General features: G+C 40.1%; 1 protein-coding gene across 4 annotated transcripts in view; it reads right to left on the reverse strand.

The window, feature by feature from the left end:
- The window catches only part of MICU1 (mitochondrial calcium uptake 1), a 228,532-nt gene that overhangs the window by 93,486 nt on the left and 120,827 nt on the right, over positions 1-14,219 (reverse strand). For all 4 annotated transcript variants that reach the window (XM_065552023.1, XM_065552022.1, XM_065552021.1 and 1 more), the window contains one exon: positions 10,200-10,314. In XM_065552023.1, coding sequence (XP_065408095.1) covers positions 10,200-10,314 — 115 coding nt within the window. The remainder of the gene's footprint in view (positions 1-10,199; positions 10,315-14,219) is intronic.

Below are 14,219 nucleotides of genomic sequence, written 5' to 3' on the forward strand. Positions count from 1 at the left end.
GCCATTCAAAGTTAGAGGATCAATGTAGGTATTTTACTTTTTTGTTTTTAAATTAAATAAAATTGGATTCAGCTAGTTTTCCCCCATCAAGGTTCCTTTATTGTTGGTGCCAGTGGACCTGATCTTCTTAATCCAGTGGGCACCAGTATGTGACTTAAAAATTTATGGATCATGTCTGACTGCAGAAGGGTCTAAAAATACATTTCTTCAACTATAAAATGCAGAGTGACTGATAAGACTTGCTTGAGGAAGAAAGATATCTGTAGATCACAAGATAAAAAAGTACAATCTAAGGCTAGGTCTATACTACCCGCCTGAATCGGCGGGTAGAAATCGACCTCTCGGGACGCGATAATCGATCCCCGAATCGGCGCTCTTACTCCACCAGCGGAGGTGGTAGTAAGCGCCGCCGACAGAAAGCCGCAGAAGTCGATTTTGCCGCCGTCCTCACAACGGGGTAAGTCGGCTGCGATACGTCGAATTCAGCTACGCTATTCACGTAGCTGAATTTGCGTATCTTAAATCGACTCCCCCCTGTAGTGTAGATGTACCCTAAGATAAAAAGAACAGGAGTACTTGTGGCACCTTAGAGACTGACGAATTTATTAGAGCATAAGCTTTCGTGGACTACAGCCCACTTCTTCGGATCCGAAGAAGTGGGCTGTAGTCCACGAAAGTTTATGCTCTAATAAATTCGTCAGTCTCTAAGGTGCCACAAGTACTCCTGTTCTTTTTGTGGATACAGACTAACATGGCTGCTACTCTGAAATCTAAGACCGTGGCTCTCAATATTTCCAGACCACTGTACCCCCTTCAAGAGTCTGATTTGTCTTGTTTACCCACAAATTTCACCTCACTTAAAAAACGTAGAAAATCAGACATAAAAATACAAAACTATCATAGCACGCTATTACTGAAAAATTGCATACTTTCTCATTTTTACCGTATAATTATAAAATAAATCAATTGGAATATAAATATTGTATTTACATTTCAGTGTATATAATACAGAGCAGTATAAACAAATAATTGTCTATGAAATTTTAGTTTGTATTAGCTTCGTTAGTGCTTTTTAGGTAGCCTGTTGTAAAATTAGGCAAATATCTAGATAAGTTGATGTACCCCCTGGAAGACCTCTGAGTACCCCAGGGGGTACACGTATCCCTGGTTGAGAACCACTGATCTAAGAAAAAGGACAGAACTTTCCACCCTTCATATGGTATGTTTAACAAACCAACTAAGCGCTGACATTGACATCCCTTATAAAAGAAGCTGCCTGCCCTCCAACTAAAGAGGAAAAAAGTACAGGTAAAAAATAAAGAAAGATCTTATCCAATGTATACACAGTCAAATCACTTCATAGAGAAAACATGAACAGTTTAGCTGAAATTCAGTGTTGGGGTTGCTAAGACTGAAACAGTAATTTCTTATTATAGGTCTCTTTAGAATTTTTTAAAAATTATCTTTTCCAATATCAAGAAAATGAAATTTCTCAACACACATGCACATATTTATGATGGGGCACATTTGAAATCTAGTATATCAATAGAGATACCTTAATTGGAAGAGTCAAATTGACATCATTTGTACATTTCACAAGAAGTGTGAAATAAAATCACAGCCCCAAATATGCAGAGTTTGGGTGTATTTAAAAAAACAACTGTACTTTGAAAAACATATAATGTACACTTAGACTTCTATGAAGCCCAAGGTACCCAAAGACTTCTGAGACACAATGTCTGTGGAAGGCTGTGAATACTGACCCTCCAGCAAGCTGACCTAGAGGGGAAAGACTGTAGTTGTAGAGCACCCAATGGGAAGAAAAGTTTGTGCAAATGAATTCCATCTCCCATGTTCCACAGATCCTCATCCCAGACCATTTCTCCCATGATCTGGCTGAACATCCTATGAAAGTCATTACAGTCCCCAGAGCTGTACAAACTTCCAAGAGGCCTCAAAAAGGACATACAAATCCAAGTTGTCCTGTGAGCTGACAAAATAAAGAGAGAAAGTCAGCTGCTGTTTTCAGAGTGGAGGGGAAGGAACTTGGATAGGCAGGATGGGAATGTGGTCCCTAGCTGCCAGGTTGAGAGGGGGAGGTTCCTATACCTTCTCAAATAGCTTTTCTGGAGTATAAGACAAACGGTGACAGGGATCCTCTTTGACTCAATGCCCATCCCCTCTTCTCATCTGCAGATCTCCAGAATCGTTAGTCTGGGAGAAGGGATCCTCTGGGCCCTACAACCTGTCCTGGTGGCTAAACATCAATTAGCAGAGAATTGATTGCACCCTGTTAGCATGTTAAGGGGGAAACACTGGCTATGAGTGAAGTTGTCCTGACCCAGCTGTATATGATAGGGTCACTATTGCAATGTGTGTACACACATGCACCTAGTCACAGTAAATACTTTGCAGTTTTATGGTTTAAAGATGAGTATGGAAATTAGTAGTGTAGGAGTAAAAATAAGCACACTCATTCCCTAGCATCCCACCACTATGTGATAATCAACACAGTATGACAGGCAGGGTATTACTGGGTAATTATTGTATGGTTTGGGTAGGACCTTTACATGCTTCAGAAGTGTAATAATCTCTTGTATAGATTGTGTTACTACCATTATGAAATGGGATAAACAACTTGAAATTGATAGTATTTGCACAGGTTAGACCTTAATGCATGTCTGAGAAGATTTCATTTAAAATGAAATTTCTGAAGTCATTTAATATTATTCTGCCTTGCTAGTATGCACATATGCCTCATTTGTATACAACAATTTTGTGAATACAAGGTTCCTAAGTGCAAAGAGGCAAGTGTCTAATAGGAAGCCTATTACATACAAGTTTATGGATTAGACACAGGGTATGAAAGATTCTGTTTGTTCCCTGCCCCAATGTGACCTATTCATTAGCAAGATGTACCAAAACTGTGAGAGACCTTATATGTTAAGCATGAGACATATGCCGCGTGCTTTCCCCTACACTGGTGTCAAATGGTAGTGTGGAGAAGGAGGATGATGGATTTTTAAATGATTTCTAACTTCGATATAATCCATCAAGGAAAAATTCAAAAAAGTTTCAATGAAAAAGGAGATTCTTTTGCTGATTCACCTTTCCATTTTGCTTGCAAGTTAGTGAACTAGAGAAACAGTGTTATTTTAATGGCAATTACTTATATATTTTGGCTGTAATGACAATTAATGTAAAACTTACCTCCTCAAACCTGAAAATGGACAACCTGCCAATGTCTAGGATTAAAGTGCAACCCTTATCTTTCAGCAACATAACATCAGTTACAGGATAACCTTCAAGGACTGTGGGAAACAAAAGCTTCTACCTTAAATGCTCTGTCCAACTGCCGAAAATAAGAGTCTGGAAACAATGCTGTGTAAATTACAACTCTAAAAGCCTGGAATCCCCCGGGAAACCCGATAAAGGATGACATTCTAACAACTTCACAGTTCTGGACTATTACTGCCACTGACTCACATTCATTCTCTTTCCTTATGTGCTGTGATACCAGCAAGCAACTTGCCTGTCCCTGGCATATATTAGAATCAGCACTGTGCCTCCTGTCTGTAATAGCAATAAATGCTCCTTCTGAAACAGAAGATGGACACATTGCAGTGACCACTGTGCTACAAACACGAGTGCTTATTTCAGTGGGACATATGGATCATAAGCCCCACCACCTCTCTCAACAATGTGTATTCTTCATTATATGAATATCAGCATATTCGGTTCAATACAAAAAGAAGAAGGGACAGTCTCAGCCCCATGGAGCTTACAGAGGCAGGTAATATAGTTCAGATATGTGATGCACCTTTATATATATTATATATACATATATATATATATATATATATATACTTATATGATCAGTAAATTGAAGGTAAAACTTTCAAACACTGCAACGACAAAAAGAAATATCGTGTACACTATTTACCTACGGGTGGGTTATTTTGTCCAAGAGCCTTGTAAAAAAAGAATGTTCATGGTTAAGATTTTGTCGTGGCTATTTTCAGTAAAAGTCAGGGACCGGTCATGGGCAATAAACAAAAATTCATGAAAGCCAGTGACCTGTCTCTGACTTTTAAGAAAAACAACTGACAAAATGGGGCTGAGGGAGGGATGAGAGCCTGAGCCCTGCTGCGTGGGGGGAGAGGGGGCAGCACCTGCTGCCGCTGACAGCTCTGGAGTCCCCCTGCCCTGGCTTGGAGCTCTGGGTCCTCCCGCCACCCGCAGTGGCTGGGAGCTGCAGGGGGGCCTGCCACCTGTAGTGATTGGGAGCTGCGGGTCCCCCCATGCTCCCTACAGCAGCTGGGAGTTCCAGGTCTGGCAGTGGAGAGCTGCAGGGGCTCCCACCGCCTGCGGTGACTGGAAACTGTGCCCCCCCCCCACTGCCCGGGGTCACTCATCGCCCGCAGCATCCTCCGGGGTGCCCCCGCTGCCCCTGGCAGCTGGGAGCTCTGGGTCTGGTGGTGGGAAGCTGTGGGGGGGGCCCCGCTGCCATGGTAGCTCAGAGCTCTGGGTCTCCCCACCGCCCGTTGTGGCTGAGAGCTGTGGGGGACGTCTACCACCTGCAACAACTGAGAGCCGCAGGGGTCTCCTGTTGTCCGCGGCAGCTGAGAGCTGCGGGGCCCCCTGCTGCCTGCGGCAGCTTGCAACTCCAGATCCCCTGCCGCCTGCTAGCTCCAGCCCCGCCACTCAGGGGCTGAAGTGGAAAATGTCACGGAGGTCTCTGGAAGTCATGGAATCCGTGACTTTCGTGACCTCTGACACATAATCTTATCCTTACTCATAGATAGCACCTGCCGCTAACCAATGCTATTAATCCTTCCTTTCACGAGCAGTAAATTCAGAAACAAATTGCTTACGGAAACACTATCTTTTTCTTTCAAGTGTCCAATCTTGTTTAATGGCTTTAAGCCCAGCATACATTAGCAAGTGCTGTTAACTTGCCACATTTTATTTTGCTCTCAAATGACAATTAGTTTTCTGTTAGTTGGTGGTAAACTGTCCTCAATATTGCTTTTCCCCCCTCCAACTGTTGCAAAATATAAGCTGTCAAAAAGCAAATTTCTTTCAGCTGTGGAAGTGAACTTTTAACTTTTACCTGACATTTTAAAGAAGTGAAGTTAAAGCACATCTAATTCTGCTTGTCCTTGTACCTCTGCACTGAAATTCAAGTTTTGCTAGTAAAATTCAAATTCCTCTACTTCGGGAAGCAGCTGAAGCAATAAAAATGGTGCAGTGTCCTCAGAGCCACTTTGCTGTTATTGCCTTTGAATATGAGACTGAATTTCTGATGCATTTAAATGTTACTTTATTACCTTTGACAAATATATTTTCACAGAAGCACAGATCAAACTATGAGAAAAGACAGTGCTAGAGCGAGAAATTACTTGTAAATAAAATATGGTGACAGACTTCATCTTCTATGCAGTATGCAAAGAGCTATCTCCGTTGGTAATATGCAAATTAATTGCATTTTAACCGAAGCCAACTGATGTCCTCTGCAGCAATACGGAAAGAATACTTGAATTCATTTATACTGTGGCCTATTAGAAATACTCCTCATAAATGGAATTCAGGAACTGTGAATGATACCCATTAGGTCAAAGTAAAAAATCATAGCAAGTAGAGTTTGAGTAGTTAGGATGGGGACAGGGTGATGTTTGGATGCCAGAGGGGTCAAGCTGCCAGGCTGAAGAGGCAGATAATAGTACGAAGTACCTTAATTTTCTTCCACTTCAATTAGTTTTTGAAGATTCTCACTAATGGTCAGCAATGAGTTGAGCAAAGTGATCAGAACCTGATTTCTAACCCCAATAACAGTTTTAAGTCTAGCGGTGATGGGCTCCCCCCAGACTATCTAGACCGGATTTCATGGTTTTATTTTGCTGGTTATATTAGTAAAAATCCATTGCAGAAAGCAGCAATGGCAAATTTTTAGTATTTAGTAGTCTTTTTACTTTATTTAATTGTATCTTCAATTTGTCTTATGTTGGGAATTTTTTTGAACTCTAAATTATGTTGTGACTTACTATAAATGAGATTTTTATTAGATTAAGAATTTAAAATTATATTCCATATTTTTGTTCTATTTTGTTTGCTTGATTAGAGAGCATGTCAAGAACTAGTTAGATTACTGAAGTACAATGTAAATTATCAAGAGACATAAATAGGGCCATGCTAAATTCATGGTCCATTTTGGTCAATGTTATGGTCATAGGATTTTAAAAGTCATAGATTTCATGATTTCAGCTATTTAAATCTGCAACTTCAGGGTGTTATAATTGTCAGGGTCCAGACCCAACAAGGAGTTGGGGGATTGCAAGGTTATTGTAGGGGGAGTTGCGTTACTGCTACCCTTACTTCTGCGCTGCTGCTGGCAACGGTGCTGCCTTCAGAACAGGGCAGCTGGAGAGCAGCAGCTGCTGGCTGGAAGCTCAGCTCCGAAGGCAGAGCCGTTGCCAGCAGCGGCACCAAAGTAAGGATGGCATGGCATGGCATTGCGCCCTTACTTCTGTGCTGCTGCCTGCAGAGCTGGACCTTCAGTTAGCAGCTGCCACTCTCCAGCCACCCAGTTCTGAAGGTAGCAGCACAGACATAAGGGTGGCATGGTACAGTATTGCCACCCTTACTTCTGCACTGCTGAAGGTGAGGCATCGCCTTCAGAGCTGGGAACCCGGCCAATAGCTGCCAGTCTCTGGCCACCCAGCTCTGAAGGCAGCACTGAAGTAAGGATGGCAATACTGTGACCCCCCAATAATATAGCAACTCCCTTTTGGGTCAGGACCCCCAGTTTGAGAAACGCTGGTCTCTGTATAGTATAGGGTAAAAGCACACAAAAAAACAGATTTCACAGTCCGTGACACGTTTTTCATGGCTGAGAATTTGGGAGGGCCCTAGACAAAGGATACAGAAAGTGACATAACATTAAGTTTTCTAATTTGCCACAGGGTACCTGGTTTGTTTGAGAGAGGTTTTTTTTTTTTGCGCTAAAATCTTGGGGGCTTGTGGTAGTTGGTGATTACTCGGGATACTTTTTTTTCTTTTTTAAAGCTTAACTCAACGTAGGCCACATGGCAAAAACATACCTTGTGTTACCATAAGCCTCCCAGAAGACATTTTTGCAAAGCTTCCGTTTTCTTCTTTTCTACAAACTCTGCTGCCCATTACAAAGTGACCCATAAAACCACCTGTGAATACACCTAAAAGACCAATAGTAAGGGAGAGAGGAAATCCTTTCCCATCCCTCAAAACATTCATAATCAGACCCACTGGTTGTCATCAGACCTCTTTCTACCATCCCAAAGACTGGTGGGCATGTTCATTTGCAGGATTTATCATCAAAGAGAAAGGAATTTAAAACTAGAAGAGTTTGCTATGCCACTGCCTTTTTCCTAGGCTACTTTCATTGAAACAGTCACAGGGAACTCCCAAATGTCTGATCATCTACAGACCACAGAGTTTGGAAAGGACACAGAGCATACATGATCCGAGGAACTTCCACCTGTTTGTAAGTACTGTATGCGGGAGCATCGTGTGCTATGAAGCAAAGGGGACAGCTCCCCCCAACCTTGGTTTGCCCCGCCGCTGTGCCTCAACTAATCCATAGGTCATAGAATTCTTCCACTATGTCTTCCACTTTTTGCTCCCCTAGATTTTGCAGGATACAGTATAATCACATATAACATTCTATATGCTAGACACAAATTTGCCCCTCCCAGAATTTTTTTGAATGACAGCAGACTGTATTCCAAGATGTAATGTGTTAGTTGTATAAGCTTTTCACCTGTAAAGATAAGAGTTGAAATCCTTGCTGAGGTATGAAGTCAACATAATTTTGGTGACCTCATCCTAGTCTTCTATTCACCCAAGACAGGAATGGCAAGAATGATAAAGTCAGGACTGAACTTCAGTAAAAGACAAGTAAATGAAAATTTCACAGAACAGTACCAGGCTCAAGCTAATGTTATTTACTGATGTTCATCTTTATAGGCACTATGGTCACACACAGTTTCTTAAGTCAGTTTGGTAACAAAATAGATCTTGAATTACCTGTATAACTTATACTCTGGAAAGATCATATTTAATTTACTAATTTAATATAATCATTTTCACTTTGTAAGAGCAATGTTTCAGAATGTAACATGAAAAAGTTATGCTGTACTGTTCCAAAGGCTCTATGCATTACACACATTTGTATAGTCTTTTTTTCCCCACCTGATGACAACATTCATTGACTGATTAGAACAAAACAGTTTTTAAAAGTGTGTTTAGAATAAAGTTTGAACTAAACAACTATTTTTTCTTCTCAGCTCATCACATATTAGGCAAATACGAGGATTAAAGAGGGACAGTTTTATTTTGTAGGGTTTATAATTACTTCTCTTGGAAGTCTGAAAATAAATTCCGTCTCATTTCATTAGGCAAATAATAATTTTCTTCCTTGTGTTTTTCTAACAGAACTGAAAATTAACATAGAATTTCTCTTTACTTCCCCCTTATATGCACCAACATTATCAAAAGAGATCAGTACAGCTCTGGAAACAAAGTCCATTATTTTTTGCTCCACAGCTATAAGAGGACAGAAATACTGTCCTGTATTAAGAGCGGCTATTGTTTGTATATTTCTTGCCAATAGAAATAATAGAAAGGCTTTTATTTTAGCTCTTGTTATTTAGAACCCAGAGGACATTCTTTGAGCAGATTACAAGATGTCATATACTGAGTTTGGAGCAGGGCGAATAATACAAAAAAATTATTTGTTTAAATCTTTGGACAATTCATTTCAACTGTTTTTACACGCCTTCTGGGTTCGTTATCCACTAGCATTCAGGTGACTGAGTTTACAAGAACAAATGCACCAGGAAAGTGAATTTTAAGCTTGCACATTCTAATACTTACAAAAAATGAATTGCAAACCTGAAAATACAAGTTATGTTTATCTAGATCAGAGGTGGGCAAACTACGGCCCGCGGGCCACATCCGGCTCGTGGGACTGTCCTGCCCGCCCCCGTGCTCCTGGCCCGGGAGGCTAGCCCCTGGCCACTCCCCTGCTGTTCCCCCTCCCCCACAGCCTCAGCTTGCCCCGCCGCCGACACAATGCTCTGGGTGGGCCGGGCTGTGAGCTCCTAGGGTGGTGCAGCTGCAGAGCCCGGCCAGACCCAGTCTCTGTGCTGCGTGGTGGCAGCAGCGGTGTGGCCCTGCTCCAGCCGGGCAGCGTGGCGTGGCTGTAGTGCCGCTAGCCACCCGTGCTCCAGGCAGCGCGGTAAGAGAGCACAGAGCAGGGGGGGGTTGGATAGAGGGCAGGGGAGTTCGGGGTGGTGGTCAGGAGATGGGGGTGTGGATAGGGGTCGGGGGAGAACAGGGGTCCCGGGGGGGGCAGTTAGGAAGGAGGAGGGGTTGGGATGGGGCAGCAGGGGCAGTCAGGGGCAGGGGTTCTGGGGGAAGCCAGGACACAGGGAGAAGGAGTGGTCGGATAGGGCAGAGGGTCCGGGGGGGGGAGGGGGTTGTCAGGAATGAGAAGAGGGGTTGGATGGGGCAGCGGGATCCAGGGGCAGTCAGGGGACAGGGAGCGGGGGTGTGTGGATGGGGCAGGGGTCCCAGGGGAGCCGTCAGTGAACAGGAGGGATTGGATGGGGCAGAAGTCCAGGGGGGAGGATAGGAGATGGGGGCCGGGCCACGACCCCCTCCCCTAACAGGCCCTCCATACAATATACGAAACCCGATGCGGCCCTTGGGCCAAAAAGTTTGCCCGCCCCGATCTAGACTAATATGGTCAATCACAAATCAGGAACTCCGCTACAATTTTTAATTTTGAACAGGAAGCCAAAAATAATCAATATTCATAAAGTTAGGCTCAATAATTTAAAATAATGAATAAATATGAAGAAGTCACAATTTGCTAGTGGACATACTGCAAAATCTTGGGCTAACTCTGAAAAAGTTAGTAGCCGTGTTAGTCTGTGTTAGCAAAAAGAACGAGGAGTACTTGTGGCACTTTAATGCCACAAGTTGAATTCATTACCAATTATTCATTCAACTCTTGATTCAAGTAGTCAACAGAATCCCTTTTAGGAAAAATTATCCAATGTACATGTCATAACAGAAAAATTGCATCAGTGGTAAACATTTAAAAAAATATAAAGAATCAAGTGATAACAGATTACAGAAAAATAGACAATACTTACTGGAGAGAACTGTAGTGAGGAAGATGTAGTCAGAAAAAGAGATGAGTCCACATTCTCCAAGTGTATAAAATATACTGTCTTCATCAGCAAACTTCTCTCGTTCTTGGGATAACTTCTATTTTACAGATCCAACCACACACCCCAAAGAAAGAAAATAAAAGAATCAATTAAACACTTAAAGAGGATCTGAATCATTTATATCATTGCCAACGAGCTTTTTTTTTTTTTATGAACATATCCCTCCTATTACCATTCAAATTCAATGGACCTTTTCCAGACTTCAAATCTATCAGAACTAGCGTTTTTTGTTTCAAATAAAGCACAAACTGGAACTGGCCAATAAACTTAGCATCTTTAGTCTAGTACAGAGATAGAAAGAACATATGATGTGCTTTTTGTTTTGTGTTGTCTAAATTCTCTAGCGAATAATGGTACTATATAATCTAGGCTCTTTACAGCAGAATTAAAATGACAGCCATAATGAGTTTTATTCCAAACTGTTTTATTTCTATTATAGTTGTCTAGTTTAACAATAGCTTAAAGCAGTTTGGTTTTAATATCTGATGGTTTCCCAAAAATTTAGTTACCTGATAAAACGTTAGTATAACCCAAGCATTTGTTTGGTAAAGACAACCACTAGAGTCAAAATTCCTGCATGAATGCATGCAACTTTTAAGATAACGGGAAACTTTTTGATTAGAAAAGCACACTACATATATTTTATCAGCTGATCTCACTTCTAAGCTGAAAGCCACTGGGTGACTGATCCACTGAAGCTTTAAAGACTGAAAAGGACCCATAGAACTGTGTTAGAGGCTGGATATTGAATTTCATAGTGGTGAACCATTTAGAAAATACACACGCACGCACACGCACATACAGCGGGAAAGAAAATTAATATAAAAACATTAAGTACAGTTGAGGTTAATTCATATCTGATCATGCAAGCACAGAAGCAGAAACAATGCAAGCTTAATTTAGCAACAGTATTATGAAACAAAAAACAACAAAAACACCGCCACACGAAGGTCCAGCTACACAACTGCCCCCATCTGTTACCTCTGTCTAGCGAAGATCCCATCATATTCAAGATAAAGGAAAGAAAATTGGTTAACCAACAAGATAAGTTCACAAAACATCAAAATGAATTGATCTGTTAGACTTGCAAAATCAAGAAAGATTTGCAGCAACTAGCTATTTGCTGAAAATATACACTGCTATGAAGCCTAGGTATAAATTCCAGCAAGAATTGATACTGAGTTGAAGGTTCAGACCCACCATCTACAGCTATTTCTTGTTCAGTTATATTTGAAAGAACTCACCATTCTACTTGACAGCAGATTGGAGATTAGTTTGCCTAACAATTTAGATGAAAATTTGACAAATATCTGGCTTGGAAACCACAAGAGAAAAAAAAGTCATCATATTGATCAGCAAATATACAATTTCCAATTAAGCTCAGCTCTACTGATCAAATATAGCAGTAGCTCTTATTTTGAAGACTTGGAGTTGTTAAGAATGTGAAGTGAGGTAAACCTCCACAAATCAGCAGAAGCATTTATCAATGCATCCACTTTGAAAAGGTATTAGCAATACATTATCACAGTACATCAGGCTGTGTTTTCTTTTCATTAAAGAAATATTTTTGCTATATATACAAACTTAAGTCAAACTCTACCCAAAAACACCCACATAGTGCTGATTATGCTGAAGACAAATAATCAGCCTCTAGTTCTCTCTGAACGCAAAGGAAGCTCGAGTTAAAAGCTAGTGAATTTTTTTGCAATCATTTTCTTGGATTATTGTCATGGTTGCTGTATCCCTCAATGGTATAGCCCACTCATGATATTTATTGGCTCTGTCTTTGCATTTATCTTTAGCAGAGCTCACTACAAACCAGCTACCGACACCCTGATAAATGTGAAGTATTTACAGAGAAAGGATTAACAAACACTATATACTGTATGCGGTATATTTGGAGATAAATTAATAATACTCATAACACTTAAAATCTATGAATTTAAAGTTGGCTTTTATTTAATATTAAAGGCTGGGAAAGTTCCTTATAAATTAAAAGTTACGTGAATGGTCTAAAAGCACCCGAAAAAAATCTAGTTTTAAGTTAAATCTTCTCGGAAATACAAATGTTATAGATAGAAAGGGTACAAAAATATTCTCACTTGAAGAACGTATCTATTTTTAAAAACCTACTTAATCTACTACTATTTGTCAGAGGTTAGGTATAAACATGGGAGACTAATGCATTCTACCACCACGTGGCCTAATTCTGATCCTATTCAAGTTATTGGGAGCTTTAACACCAATTTCAGTGTAGCAAGAACAAAGTCTATTTGCCAAAAAGAGATGTAATTTTGTATAATGGGATGTTCAGACTGCTCTATTGTCACTATTTTTTGGAACGGAGTGAGCATATTAAAAAAACTGCTTGTATTTTTGTCCATCATGTATATTTTGTTTACTTCCACAAAACATTTGGAAGATATTCTCCAAAGAGGTGCTGAAAGTTTCAAGTTATTTTAAACGAAAGCTTATAACCTGCAGAAGTTGATTACACATGCATAGGAAAAACTTCCTTCTAGCTTTGAGCAAGTGGATTTTTCAAGAGACTAACGCCAAACATAGCTCCCAAACTGTAGTTGAGCTCTGTTGTTCTGCAGGCATAGACAGGGTAAGGTTTAAATACCCATCTTAATGAAATGCAGTCAATTGGTGCTAGAACAAAGGGTAGACCACACTTAGTTAAACTGGATTTTAAAATGGCGATCCCATCCAAACCAGCAGGACAGAGTTTAACACTATCTGAGGGTAGGAGAACTGCACTCTCTGTTGTGAAACAAGATACAGCCTATCAGATGTGCCAGAAATGAAACAATCTCCAAGGACTGACTTTCTTGTACTGTTAGAGTTTAGCCAAGTATGCACATTGAAGATAAAAGGTTGAAAGTTTAACTGAAAATTACCGGTGAAGTTAATAGAGGAATGTGTAAGAGACAAATAAATGGAACTGTATCCATATATTTTACAATGTGACCCAACAGAGGATTTTCCTGGGCCTTTTTCGCATTTGTTTGCTCACCTATCGAAGAAAAACGTATCAGTATCTAAAACTAAAGACAATACTAGATTCAAAGTTGCCTCAAGGATTCTGACCACCACAAGCTATGAAAAAGCATCACATGGGTTGTTTAAAACTCTTTCTGAAATGCTGTAAAACCTAATGACGTTAAAGGCACAAAATCAATACCCAATTCTCTCTTTATTAAAATATACTTCCTCTTATCTATAAAGCTTTGACTTCTAGTCAATGCCATCAACACCTTTTGTGCAGTCTATTTCTTCTGCTGTTTCGTTTCAACATAGCATGAGTTATATTACAGCTGAAAGGTTAACATGAGGAATTAAAACAGAAAAATTACAGAAAGAAAAGCAAAATTAAAACTCTTTAGGCAATGAGTCATCTTTACAATTGTCATGATTAGTTATCTGTACAATTTCAGTACAACCTTCAAATTTCATGTGCTTGAGTTAAGAATTTTCAAACAAATTAAAAAATGTTTCAACCTTATGTAAAATACATTCATAAAACCGAGCAACCAGTTAAGATCATACATTGCCTAAAGAACATTCACAGTTGGGAATTCACAAGTGAGCAATGCACTGTAAAAATATTTATAATCATTTTTATCAAGCAGTGAATCACATTAGACAAAACATACAAACAAGCATACATATACATGTGCAAATCAAATACATAATTTATTTCATTACAAGCAAGTCTGTGTATATTCAGTGAAGATGTGTCTAACTCAGTAATTTCTGTCAAACAGATTCATACCGTCAATTGATCTTACAAACTTTGCTAAACATTGACCATGCAGCTGAAAGGTTTATCTACACTTAAAAAAGGAAGCTCAGTCTATCCCATAAAATTTAGGCTTTCTAGCAACAAGAAGATCCAGGAATGACAATTTAATATAATGGAAGAAAAAAGTCATTTTA

This window comes from Chrysemys picta, chromosome 7 (genome assembly GCF_011386835.1).
Source record: "Chrysemys picta bellii isolate R12L10 chromosome 7, ASM1138683v2, whole genome shotgun sequence".
NCBI classification, from domain to species: domain Eukaryota; kingdom Metazoa; phylum Chordata; order Testudines; family Emydidae; genus Chrysemys; species Chrysemys picta.